Below are 14,346 nucleotides of genomic sequence, written 5' to 3'. Positions count from 1 at the left end.
AATCTGATTTCTTACATAGTGTATGTTGTTTTGTGATCAAAAGAGCATTGGTCCTCCTATGTATCTATAAATAAATTAATAAGATAAAATAATTAAATATCTGTACAGTCACTCTGTACTATATCCTTTGCAGGACATCCCCAACCCAAATATTCAGTGACCTTGTACATCACTGACCTGTACGACAGACTTGGATGAACAACTGAATTATGTGAAGCAAATTCTAATTCTGGAGATGTGTTTAAACCACTGGCTTCCTTAAGGCAAGTAGCCAAGTCCTCTATTCGGGATTCCTCAGAAATGAGTTCCTCAGGGAGGTTGGGCAGTACCAAAACATTCATACCCGAAGGCTACAACATCTTCATCTTCTTCTTCCTCTTCAAAAATGGCTCCAAAAGACTTAAAGAAGTCCTTCTTCGATAATGGTTGAAAACCCAAAATGGATCGGAGGCTGATGTTGATGGCTTCAACGTTGACAGCACCTTCAGCTTCCTTCCTTCCAAAAATAGGGAGCAATACCTCAATGTTTTCTCTGGAGCGCCGACTTCTTGCCAGTGAGCTTTCCTTTTGAGATGTATTGGATTCTTGAGTTTATCAGGATCCCAATGCACCATAGATTTTGAGTTGATTTCGGAATACATTTTGAAGGAAGCTGGTGCGAATTGAGCCACAAGGCAACCTCCATTAGCCCCCTCTTGGGTGGAGCCCGTCAATCAGGAGGCTCAGAACATGGGCTGAATTTACCGATCCAAACCCACGTTCTGAGTTGCCTGCTACCCCCACTCACTGTCTTAACCCCACCCTCCCTTCCCTTATTTTTTAATCCCCCGCCCCCACTTACCTGACTGCAGCGGTGGCGGGTGCTGTCGCAACTACTGTTGGCCAGTGCCGCGGAATAGGGCACCAATGGAGGGAGCTGACAGGCACGGGGGAAAACCTGGGGGCTCAGGGCAATGTAACCAACTCACCCAAACAACCATGGCTGCCTTAGGCAGCCAAGCAGCAAAAGGAGGGAGGCAGTTTGGCACCCTTTCCGCCTGCCGCACAACACACTGAACAGTTGGGACATAATATGGTGCCAACATAGGCAGGGAGAAGCCAAGGACAGGAAGTGGTAGGAAACAAAAGCAGAGAAAAGAGGCCATACCAAGGTGTAAATGGCTGTTGACGCCAGCCGGCCAGAAGGGCACCAAGCCCACGGAAGCAGGCATAGCCCTCAGGCTCTGAAAGGGGAATGAAAGGAGAGAACTGGGAGTTGGAATCCAGTTCTCCGAACGGAGCACCAACAGTCATCCCGCATACGCAGGAGACTTCTTTCTTTCCCCAGTGCCACACACCTACAAAGAAGAAAAAGAAAGAAGAAAGGGAATAACAGGGCAACGAACGGGTCCCACAAAGTCGTGGGAAGTTGGCGGCACGGGACAGGTAGGAGCCCTGTGGTCCCGGTGCCCAAAAGATAACAGTGTTTATCATTGTGTGTTTACCAAAATATGTTTTTATGATTATACTTGGTGCAATAAAAACCACAGCCTTTTATTGCCAACCACAAGACAAAGACTCAAGTCGTCATTCTACAAAGATTCAGGGTAGTAGGTCAGCCAGCTCTGGGCTCAACAGATTATGCTGCTTCCGCTCCATTGTGTCTGCCATAGGAATGGAAACGGAGGGACACTGCCTTGCTGCTTCATGACATCCATTTTGGGAAAGCATTTCCATTCAATGACTGAATAGATAAGCGTTCTACTTACCCCTCCACAGCCAGTGGAATCGGTGCTAATAGTGTTAAGCCCCCGGTCCACGGGCTGTACCGGGTGGTAACATCCCAGGGCCGTTACCACCCGGCATAGCCCGTGGAACGGGGGCTTAACGCTTAACTATGACGCGAGTTCCCTGGATAAAAATCCTGTCAATCGCCAAGTCAAACAGCCTGATCAATAAGGACCTATATTAAGCCATCGAATCGAGGCCCTGGAGGCTCAGGAGAATCACTGTCTACTGGGATATGTGTAGGGTTGTGCAAGCTGCCAATCAGGCTCCTCCCCCGAATGACCTGCTTTGCTCCACGCTTCTGCAAAACACTATAATGTGTGTGCATCGAAAATGGACCAGCGTAGCCCAAGTCGCCCCAAAACTCTGCCCTTTCCATACCCCCCTCAACAAGAATGCAATGCCCAACTTATGTTCTATCAAACCCTAATGACATTCTTGTTACGCCCCACCTCTCTTCCCTAGTGCCATCTTCTGCTCCTTTATAATAGGGTGGGGTTGCACCGGGGCATCATTAGATCATCCCAGCCCCCATCAAAGGCAAGGAAGCGGCGTGCTTTCTCCATGAGAAGACCCTGTGCTCCCATGCCGGCCAACCCCACCTTCCAAGGGCCGTAGTGGAAGACACATCCCAAAACCAAAGGCAAACTGAGGCAGCAACCCAAACACAGATACCCAGCATCAAAGGATGGGTTACTATACGTAGGACAACACAAAACAGAACACATAAGAGCACCACACAACTTTGATATTGGGAGAACAGGTGGCAACACGGTGCCACGTGTGTTTCTCCCCACGGTGGCCCTTCCACGGCTTGGGAATCTTCAGACGTGGGACCACATGATGCTAACTTTTGACCTCTGCACACAGCGGGAGGCTAAGGTCTAGCTGTTCATGGTCCATGAGGTGGGTATGTTAATGAGTCAAATGTATCACTTCTAATATTACTGTGACGTGTTGGAGTAGTAGTGTAAGAAGCAGGATGGGGCTTGGCAATTTCTGGGAGTGATGGAAGGAGAAATTGACAAGCCTGTTGACTTGGAGAACATCATTATCGAAAGGACATTGGATTCAAGCCACATTTAGGTTGCTCTTCCAGGGTTCAACATTGCTGGGTGACTTTCAGCTCCTGCGAGTAGCCTAGAAAAGACTGATTAGCGTGACACAAACTGCTACCCGGAGCTACTTTTGACTCTCCAGGCCAATGGGTGACATAAAAACAGAATTATTCAAGAGTAAATGTGCATGCTAGGAATGTGCATACATGAACACTAGGACACACCTATGAGCTATTTTGATCACGACGGAGCGCGCTGTAATTGAATGGTGTTGCAGTGGGCTGCGATACGTGTGACATGCAGAGTACCGTTACTCTGCATTTTAAGCACAGCACCTATGCGCTGTAGAGAGGATGCATAGAATGAAGACTAGCACATGCAAATCGTGGTTCACGCGTTCCTCCGGCCTGTTGTGCAACTGAGTCATCTCTAAAGTGTACTGGCATTGGGCATGCATCCTTTTTTGTGCAAAGTATGTTGATTTTTGTAAAAATGCATGCTCTACTGGTATAACAGAGGCCCGATTCTGAGCTCAGGGTGAAATGAGTGCAGGAAGCCAACATTCTCCCCTCCAGTTGTCATCACCACCATTCTGAGTTGGGTGGAAAGACTGAAGGGCAGATGATGTGCTTTCCAGCTGTGAAAGCTAATCAAATTTGTCTGTGTGGGGCCAGGGCACCAGTTACATTGCAAGCATTTCTAAAAAGTCTGGTGCTTTTCTTAATTACGAAAGCGTCCTTGACCCTGCAGTAAATAAGACCAGTGGTGCTGCAGGCTAAGAAATGCCTTCATTATAAAGGAAAACGTGTGCTGTGCAGTATATGGTAACGACACCCCAGTTGTGCCATATTTAACTCCTTTTTCTCACATGCAAAACCATGTTTTTTGGAAAGAGAATCCCCTCTCAGTGCCTGTTCTGGTTGCTAGGACTGTAGTCATGCCGCAAATCAGGAAAAATGCAAAAATCAAGGCTTTGATGCCAGGTCACCACTGTCTCACTTTGACAGACTATGGTGCTTTTATTAAAAGTGTTCTTCCTTCAAGGAAGAACAGTTTTCTTTTCTTTTCTGCATGAACCTCAGAATCGGGCGCTCAATGTACCCTTCCTTTCATGCGGCCTTCAAACCCACCTACAGAGCCCACACCTTGTTGTGCACATGTTTAATACTGTAAGTGTGGTGACACTAACAATATGTATTCGCCGTTACAGGTCATTTCCACATTGAAGGCCCTTGATTTATTGACCTCGGAAGGATGAAAGGTTAAGTCGACCTTGCTTTGGGATTCAAACTTGCGAATAGCAGGCTGCCATCATATTGACATTAACGTTGTACCTGTGTGGCTAGCCACCCTTTGCAATGCCGTCCAACAGCATTACTTCCACTCTTCCTCGTCCAGTACTGTGACGAGAAAGTGTAGGACTAGGAGTAATGAAGATTAACGGTAAGTAATCAGAGCAACCCCCAATACATTCAAAGTGGAATTGGCGCCAGATAATGAACAACAAGCTCTAGTGTGCATGTCTTGTGGAAGTTAGATTTTCTGTACGCGCTGTTTCAAGAGGTAGCTCCTGCTTGAGGGGTGATGCCCGACGCCCAGTAGCCGATGCCTGTCGGCAGCACATAAATACCAACCTCGCCAGTGGTATTTCGGTTTAGCAATGGTGGCAGTGGGATTGAGGGAACGCCTCCAGTAATATCTCTGGAGGTATTCAAAGTCTTTTCATTTCCGCTTTCAATGTGATGCTGGATGGAATTGGGTCGTGTGCAGTCAGTGGAGGTTCATAGCACTACTGTACGGGGATAGGGGGGCGGGGCATTCCTGACTCTCTTCTGCATTACATGGGAAAGGTGGTGAAAGGGTGGGCATCAGAAATGCTCTCATACCCCCCAAAACCCCCACACCACCACCACACCCGCTTACAATGTCCCCATGCCAAATGGTTGAAGTTAAATGCTTGCTTGCTTTAAAAAAAAAGAACCTTAGTGGACATTTTTAAATTTCGAGTGGGGGCAAAAATAGGCAGAATATGAGGGTGCACATCTGCCAGAAACTACACCACGCGCGGTGTTCCATTGGGATACCGCAAGAGGTTATATAAACGCCCCCCTCGCCCCCCCCCCGCGGCACAATGTTGGCTCATTTCTTCAGCATGCACCGTGGGCGCGAGAGGTGTTTGCTACTGTTGCTGACGCTCAGCACAGCAACGGTGCACTATATAACACATGCAGGGTTATTAGCATATGTTTGATTTTTATATTTTGATATTAATTGCTTTAATATCAATGTACTATTTTGTATGCAAAGCGATGCTCCTTTTCTCATGTCTGCTCAGACTACGGCCATTCAACCTTTAGCCCTTCAAAGCCATAACACATGGCAGGAGGCGCTATACAAATATCTGATAACGTGTTCATGCGACCTACAAGAACAAACCCCACGAGCCGCCTTCATTGCCTTCGTATTGTATTACTTGGGCATTACTGGCCGTTCTTTCGTCCCCCATTTCTCCGCTCATCTGCGGGGTGTCGGCCTTCATGTGGCCTTGTGAACGTGGTGTAATCCCTGATGACGCCGTCCTCCTCAAGGGATTAAGAGCTTGACACACTTAGCGGAGGATTACATGTGCTCCTAAAGTGACACGGGAAGACAGGCTGTTCAACCACTCAATGATGTAGTCAGGGGCAAACTGGTGAGTGGAGGTAGCAGAGGCGTCGCTAGAGGGGGACGGAGGGCCATGGAGGGCTATGGCCACGGGTCTTTTGGTTGTAGCCCCGGATAGAAGCTCAGGGGCTACAACCAAAAGGCTAGCTAGCCCCGAGCCCCGACCTTAGCATAGCCCCAGATCTTTCGGTTGTACCCCCGGATAGGAGCTCAGGTGCTACAACCAAAAGGTTAGCTGACCGGGAATCCTGCCAGTCGTGACATTAGCGTAGCCCCAGGTATTTTGGTTGTAGCCCCGGGTAGAAGCTCAGGGACTACAATCAAACGGCTAGCTAGCCCTGAGCCCCGACAGTCCCCACATTAGCGTAGCCCCAGGTCTTTCGGTTGTACCCCCAGATAGGAGCTCAGGTGCTACAACCAAAAGGCTAGCTAACCGGGAATCCTGGCAGTCATGACATTAGCGTAGCCCCAGGTATTTTGGTTGTAGCCCCCAATAGAAGCTCAGGGACTACAATCAAATGGCTAGCTAGCCCCGACAGTCCCCACATTAGCGTAGCTCCAGGTCTTTTGGTTGTAGCCCCGGATAGAAGCTCAGGGACTACAATCAAATGGCTAGCTAGCCCCGAGTCCCGACAGTCCTGGCATTAGCGTAGCCCCAGATCTTTTTCACACCTAGCAACACCCCTGGGAGGTGGGGAAAAGAAAGCAGATGGGTGGAGAAATAAAGTGCACAGCAGGCAGAGGAAAACACATGGATAAGCAAGCAATTTATGGTAAAAAAAAAACACATTAGGTCTTGTATGCGAAAGGACAAGACATGGAAATGTCTGCTATGGTCCGGGTTGTCTCAGGGCACCCAACACAATTGTATTTATCTGCATTTTTAAAGCGCTGACACAGCCAGGGGGCATCGAGGCGCTGTTACCGGAATATGTCTTAGTTGCATATTTATAACGCACTTAATACCCAGAGTGCGGACCGGGGATCGAACCTGTGTTACTTCGTCTTGTCTTGTTTCCAAGGCGAGCATGTTGCTGCTGAGCTATCATTCCTTACGTTACAGGCCATCTGTTAGAAAAACTTTTTTTCTTCCTGGGACCAGATTATCTACATGTTGCCCTGGAGCAAAAGCATAGAGCAAATGGATGTAGAACGGATGTTCCTGTTTGCATAAAGGGGGGCGGAGCTAGCAGATTTGCGCCCAATCTGGATTATCTACAAATATGTTCACTATGGAAAGGAATGCAGCAGGCTCTTTCCAGGGTTTGTTGTGTGACGAAAAAAGAAATGCCCCAAAAGCATTTCTTGTTATATTAGGGGGAAACATAGTCACTAAACAGACTGGTTCATTTCCTCCAGACTCCAAACAATTTTACATAATACCGATTGGGTCAACATCTTTTTGTTATAAATTACGCAAGCAGAAAATGTGGTGCGTAATGCCCGTGCGCAGCCCCACAGATAAGGAGTGCGCGTATCAGCCACTTTTACAGCCCACAAATTGGCAAATACTCCCAAAAAAAAATATAGGAAGTAAAAACACTCCCAACAAAAAATAGGAAAAAGACAGGTAGAATCTTGTGCCCCTGCTTTCTCCCCCACAGCTCCATGGATATGTTTGGACCAGCAGTCTGGAAGAAACTACTATTTTTAATTGCCTGATCAGAAGAAGTAAACATGTATCTTTTAACGAGCATGACTAACTAGGTGCCAAGAAATTAATATTACAAAAACATTTGTTTTTCTGGTAAAAAAAAAACTTTACTCCCTAAAAAATCATTTGACTCCCAACTTTAAAAAATATGGAGTAAAATACTCCCACTTCCAAAAGTTATCTGGAGCACTGCCTGTGGTGAATGTTTATCCTGGGTGCAAATGTGTGATAATCTGAACCCAGGTGTTGCCGTTTTTTTTCGTAAATTGTGTCTGAAAAGGAGTCCACGCGCAATGCTTGACCACACACACAGGGCCTGATTCTGATCTTGGGGAACAAACAGTGTGGAAAGCCACTTTCTCCAGGGCAGATTATGTGCATTCGAGATGTAAAAGCGGCTAAAATCCCCTATTGTGGGGGCAGCGTGTGCCGCAGTATTACTGAAAAGCATTTCTTAAAAGACTGACATTTTTCTAAATTACGAAAGTGGTCTTCAGCTTTCAGGAAATTAGAAAAGTGGTGCTGCAGTCAGGGGAAGGACTTAATTAACAAGGATGACAGCATCTCACAGGTGCCCAGGTACTGGTGCCCTATTTTAACGCCTGCTTTTTGACATACAAAAGCGAATCCCCCTTGCAGTGCCTGCCAAGTATTCCTGGTGGTTACCAGGGCCCTTGTCAGGCCGTAAATCGGGCGCATGCAAAATCCGAGGCTTTCATGCGAGTGCAGCACATTCTTGATTTATTAGGATATGGTGCTTTTAAGAAATGTGTTTGTTCCTGGATGGAACAACACATTTCTATTTTTACACGGACCTCTGAATCGGGTCCCCACCCGGAAAAACAGGCCGAGTCGGTGCAATGGATGATGTGCTTGGCTGTTTGACAGCTGCTGGAGCGTGAAGCCGTCAATCCAGAAAGGGCTGCCAGGGAGCGGTGTCAGGTGCAGGAAAGTAGAGCGGTTGTGGTATTGTGGTGACTGCTTCTTGCGCGAAGTTGAAACAGTGCTCTTGGGCTCTGCAGCTGGGCGCCTGGTTCTGGCCCTTTGGCTTCTTGTTGCAAGAAGAACTGTCCTTGGTGCTGAAATGACTGAGAGTGCAGCGGGGCCGGAGCTACTCCTTCCCCGCCCATCCCCAATGCAGAACGCCTTAAACCATGGGCTGATGGAGGGGGGGTTAGCGGGGGTGGGGCGGCTCAAGCGAGGATGCTGTATGCCTGCCACGCAGAAAGGAACCCCAGGTGAACACCGATGTTTAAGACCGCTATGATGACCGCAGGCATGACCTAGAAACCCATGGGTCGCTGGAAAAAATGGATTCACAAGGATCAGGCTGGGTCAGAAGGAACTTCTTTCGAACAACCTATCCTCACTCCCTCTCCCCTGGGTGTATGTTTGTTGTTCTCTTCGGGGAATCAGAGAGTTGGGGGACAGTTGAAACCCCATTGAAAGCAGTGTTTTCAACGAAAAGTCCTCTGCCTCTGGTGGCCGTTAGGGGTATAGCCTAAAATAACCATTGAAAGGCAGCTTCTTACAGTCTACCAGCCCCCCGCTGCCATCACTGTGAAGGCACCGTTATCCTTCGTTTCCCCATGGCGGACCACGGTTTCCCTCGCATATGGGAAGGCGGGAGGATGGGGTGACCTAAGAAGCGCTCTGAAACTGCAGGAAAACCAGCACCCAGGGCTGCGACTGTACGTGCATGCCAACACAAGTGACACGGCACTGTAATACTAGAAATAAAGATGCTATGCTTTAAGAATAGTGCAATATCAACATGTAAGCGCATCATTCGTGTTCCAGAGCCAGTCAGCACAAGCTGAAGAGAAAACAGAAATGCAGCCGATGCAGCACACAAAATCCCACTCTCTCTCACACACACACACACACACACACACACACCCCACCCCCATCCCCCCCCAAACAACTTGCACGAAAATACCTTGCTACACATGCCCCGAGTGTCACCATACCGCGGGACCACATGACATCAGGCACGATGCTATGGTGGCATTCGTTCATCCATGCAGTTTTGATATATATTTGTGGACCGCTTTAAGTCTTTGTCAAAACGTTATACATTGCAACGGGTCACGTGGAGCGAGTTCAAAAGCATCATGTCCCAAAGGTTAACCTCGACCCTCATTGTATTAAAGTAGGCCCTGGCCAAGAAATACAGGGCACTTACAGCCCTCCCACAGCCCTCCCAAATTCCCCATCCTAATCCTGAAGAGGTGTGTGCAATGACTGGGAAGCGCTGGAGCACAGGCGATCGCTACTCACCAGCCCCCATCCTCCTCCAGGCAGTCCGAATGTCCTCGGATGGCTGAAGGAAGCAGTATCAGGAGCAGAAGGGGGGTCCATGGGGTCATCGGTCTCCGCAATCCTCGCCGCATCTCCTCGGTTCGGGGGAGTCGCCGCCTTCACGCCTTACAGCTGTGGCAGCCTAGGGCGAGAGAGACATACCATCCTTGAAACATTCCACAGCTGACGATTGTCTTAATGAACATTTCAAGACGAGTTGCGCAACAGTGGCATTAACTCCCAGGCAGACTAGAGTCCCGTTCTGCCCCCACAGAGACACGACCATCTTAAATGTCCACCGCACAGTCTGCCCCCTTCCTTCACAAGATCCGAAAGAGAAGATGGTGCAAATGGCAAAACAACCTCTTGTGTGAACATGGAATTCCAAATTTAAATGAGTTCAGGGGGTTATTTGTGCAGCTGGGGGAGCGTCCAGGCACAGAGCAGTTTGGCAGGGCAACGAATAACAAAGTTATCTCACGGTGGCAGGCCTGCACCTGGCTATGTTTATTGCAGGTCTGGCTAGTTCAAGGATAAAGCTAGAGGTTTTAGCCCATGGTCCTCCGAGGCAAAGGACGGTGGGCCAGTACCCCATGCATGGCTCTAGACCAGGCATCTCCCGTTACATTGGAAAGCGCCACTTGTAGTTAATGACCAATAGGCGGGAGCTACTGGCAGCAGTAATAGCTTCCAAAACATCTTTAGTTCGTTATTTTTATTAGCAGCTGTCTCCTGAAAATGGTCAAGCATATCAGAATGCAGGAAACCAATCGGGACATTCAATCTGAAGGGTGACACTGCGTGCGATCCGCCAGTGCTCAGTGATCTGGTGTGTAGCTTGAAACAGCGACAGCACTCAGATGCTGTCAGACGGGATCAACGTTTTGATCTCAGGAAGTTCTCTGAAAAGGGAAGGTTTGCAGAGACACACAGTCACATTGGCTGGTAGATGCAAACACTATGGCAAGGAGGGTACCTGCACTAACTGCACACCTGACATGGCAGACATACATTCAGGACAGTTTTTAAAAATCTCGTTAACAGACTCAGCCACGGTAGTCAGTGCACCCTTCGCAACTGCACCATCGGTAAAAGTACATTTGGTTTTCATCAAATAATGCGCAACTTGGAAGATGACTGAGCATTTGCACTGCAGCATTTAGTTTACCTACTATTGTGGTCGCAGACAGCTTCCTTTGGGAAAATGATTTTCATAATGTGTGTGTATTATTGCAAAATGCATATCAATGTTATGCTTTTTTTCCATCACAGTAACTTGGGCACCATAGATTAAAGATGCTCCTTTTCTTTTTTTTAAGCAGGAATAAAAGAAAGTGTTCCCGTTCTGGATGGAAATGGCGCATCTTTTGCCTTCTGTTGGATGCTGCACCAGCACAGAGGATTTCAAGAAGGGTAGTTTATTTATTTCTTTTGGGGATGCGTGTGCAAACACAATCTGGGGAGTAGTTCAATCCATGTGTTACATGTTTTTTCTATTCAGCATATAGACCATTTTGCATTGTCAAAAAACAAAATCCACTGCCAGTTTAGCGTACCCCCAATTCAATCAAATTGCTCACATGCTAGGTCACAGAATTCAGCCAACGAAAAGGAAAGCGAAAGCCCACTTTGTTGACTACCCCTAAAAGTTTGTATGTCAAAATAATTGGCAACATTGAAAAATTAACACGTAGAAACCGTGCGATCAAGTTCTATGCAAAAAAGCGTGAATCACATGGCTAAAATAATATTCAGTTTTATAGCAATTACTAGAAACGTGCACGAATCATAGAACAACCCAACCAGACAATATATGCATCGTTTTACTAAAGTTTTGAGCAAAGGGCGTGTGGTTGTGTTGAGGGCCAACATATTCATAATGGGTGGTCTGCCACCCATCTGCCCTTTACGAAGGAGGCATTATCACAGAGAACAGTTCACACGATCGCGGCAGGTAATTCTGGTGCATGACAAATGGGCCATGCCTGGCTTGCATATACAGCTCCCTCAGACATATTGCAATTTTCCATGTGTGAAGAGAATTACTTGTAAATTGTATGGTGTTCTGCCCAATTTTTAGAAAAAAACGTGATCATAAATTGCACCATTTCAACCCAGTACTGAAAGGATGACAATCCCCTGCCAGACTTTGAACATATGCATTGAGGTTCCCAACAGATTTCTGGTTTTGTGTACATAGCCAAAGGCTATTAATTGCCATAGCCATAAGCCTATTAATTGTTCTCCCATCCCGTGGCTGTTCTCCCATCCTGTGGCTATCCCCAATGTTCTCTTCCTGTATCCACCACCTTGTTTGTACAGTGCTCTGTTACTTAGTAACCAGGTTTAAGCTATATTATTCCTATACATATCAAAATGTATACATACTAACCACTGCTCACTTTTCACACCTAATAACTTAATTTATACTCTTGTTTTATAAAACATAGGCTGAAACAGAACTCTCAAATCATGTTTTTTAAACTTCTGGCATTGACAGCACATGTCTCTTTACATTCATGTTTAGTTTTATAGATGTATGTGGCCAAGCCCCATGTTTACTTAAATGTTAACTTGCTCTTAGCGCTTCAATTCCTGTATTTATTTTATTTATTGGTCATTTATAATGCGCCTATACATCACATGGTGTTTCAAGGCAAAGTGCAGGGTGGGAGGGACAGAGATGAAGGATAACAAAAAGCATCCTACTAGGCCTTGTGACATTCGGATTGTGCAAATGCAATTATAAGTAGTACAAAAACGGAACAGAATAATAACAGAATACAAAAACGGTCCTACTAGTCCATGAGACATTTGGATTGGGCGAGTTTGGTTACAAGAAGTACAAAAACTGAACACAAGCATATCAACAGAGTAACAAAAAACGGTTCTACTAGTCCAACAGGCATTCGGATCGTGCAAATGCAATGGGGTGTGTGCATAATGGAAATGTCACAAGGGGCTACATCAAATATGCAGGTGACATAAGTATTTATTTATTTTTATTTATTGAGCATTTATATGGTGCCTATACAGCGGAAAGTGTTTATCGGCGACACAAGGCAGGGGGATAAGGGGGTACAGCAGATAAAAGACAACAGTAAATGGTCCTACTAGGCCTTGTGACAGTTGGATTGTGCAAGTGCAGTAAACAAGAAGTGCAAGGGGGTGAGGTACAGGTCAGGGCCAAAGGAAGGTGGTGGAGGGTCGGGGAAGGAGGGGGAGTGCAAGGGGGAGGGACCACAAGGGGCTGGGGGTCAATGAGTGCTAGGAAAGGGACTCCAAGGACTGGAAGTGCTAGTGAGTCCAAGGAGGGCAAGTGCATAAGGAAAACAGGGGAAAGGTAATCAAGTGCCTGGACAAGCGGGGGACCAGCCTCTGTGGGCTAGTAAGGTAAGGGTGCCTGAGGGCAAGTGCTGATTATGGGGTACTGCAGAAGACTGGTCAGGGAGGGCCTGGCCCCTATATGACTCAGAAGGGGCAAGTTAGCCAATTGTAGCAGATGTGGGGGGGAGTTATCAAGGGAGGGGGATAGAGAAGCAGGAGGAGAAAAGGAACGTCTTGAGAAGCTTACAGAGCTTAAAAGGATCTGGCTCAAGTCTGAGAGGGGCAGTGAGGCCATTCCAGAGGGAAGCACATACTGGAGAAAGAGATCTACCCCCACCCTCTATTGGAGAAACGTCTGACCTGCAGAGAGTTAGAGCTAGAAGAGCGATGGGGTCTAGCAGGGAGGTAGGGAGAGAAGGTTGGAGGTAGTGTGGTGCCAGTCCCCAGAAAGCCTTGTGGATGATGCAGAGGGTCTTGAATTTGATCCTTGCAGTCACAGGGAGCCATTGGAGATATTTGAGGGCTGGAGGGATGCAGTCCCTGGGCTTGAGGCCAAGGATACATCTTGCAGTCCTATTCTGGATTAGTTGAAGAGGGGGCGGAGGGAGGAAAGAGGCAGAAGAGACTGTTGCAGTAGTCCAGCCCAGAGTGAACCAGAGCTCTAAAGGGATTGATTTTCTGGGGGAAGGAGAGGAAAGGGAGAATGCCTCTGAGGCGGTGAAGCTGGAAGCGGGCCTTCTTGGCAAGGTCAGTGATATGAGCTGAGAAGGAGAGAGAGGAGTTGAAGATGACGCCTAGGTTTTTTGCCTCACAGGAGTGTGAGGGCAGGGGGCCCACGGAGGACAGTCAGATATTAAGGGGGAAAGAGTTCCAATTAGAAGGATTTCAGTCTTACTGGCATTAAAACAGAGATCATTTGTAGCACACCATGCCTGGATAGCAGTCAGACAGTGGGGAATGAGAGAGGAAGGAGAGGAGGTAGAGCAGGGAAGCTTAAAGGAGAGCTGTGTGTCATCCACATAACACTGGAAATGAGGAGAGAAGGTGGAGATCAAGTGGGCAAGAGGGACAAGGTAAATGTTGAAAAGCCACAGCGAGGGGATAGAGCAAAGTACAAGCGAAGCAGGTTTAAGCACGGCACAAGTTTGGAAATCCAGAGTTGGTGCAGAAAATGGGAAAGCCTCAGCTCATTGGCAAGGGGTTAAATCCAGTATGCAGGCACAGTAAGTAAAAGGCAACATTGGAAAGCCAACTCAGGGGCAGGGGGCTACATCAAGTATGCAGGCACTGTAAGTAAAAGGCAACATTGGAAGGCCTCGCCCTAAGGTGCAAGGGGCTACATCCAGCATGCAGGCACAGTAAGTAAAATGTAACATTGGAATACCTCACCCTAAGGTCCAAGGGGCTAGCTACATCCAGTAGGCAGGCACAGTAAGTAAAATGCAACATTGGAATGCCCCGCCCTAAGGTGCAAGGGGTTACATCCAGTAGGCAGGCACAGTAAGTAAAATACACCATTGGAAAGCCTCACCTCAGGGGTAGGGGTCTACGTCAAGTATCACACAAGGTTAAAAT

The 14,346-nt window shown here is 47.4% G+C and overlaps 1 protein-coding gene across 11 annotated transcripts in view; it reads right to left on the bottom strand.

Moving 5' to 3' along the window:
• Window positions 1-14,346, bottom strand: part of JMJD8 (jumonji domain containing 8) — a 284,182-nt gene that overhangs the window by 262,711 nt on the left and 7,125 nt on the right. For all 11 annotated transcript variants that reach the window (XM_069647028.1, XM_069647026.1, XM_069647029.1 and 8 more), the window contains exon 2: window positions 9,424-9,586. In XM_069647028.1, the coding sequence (XP_069503129.1) occupies window positions 9,424-9,536 (113 nt within the window). In that variant the 5' untranslated portion in view covers window positions 9,537-9,586. The remainder of the gene's footprint in view (window positions 1-9,423; window positions 9,587-14,346) is intronic.

This window comes from Ambystoma mexicanum, chromosome 2q, assembly GCF_040938575.1.
Source record: "Ambystoma mexicanum isolate Mex_15411 chromosome 2q, UKY_AmexF1_1, whole genome shotgun sequence".
Classification (NCBI taxonomy): Eukaryota; Metazoa; Chordata; class Amphibia; order Caudata; family Ambystomatidae; genus Ambystoma; species Ambystoma mexicanum.
This window is presented reverse-complemented; position numbering and strand designations above follow the sequence as displayed.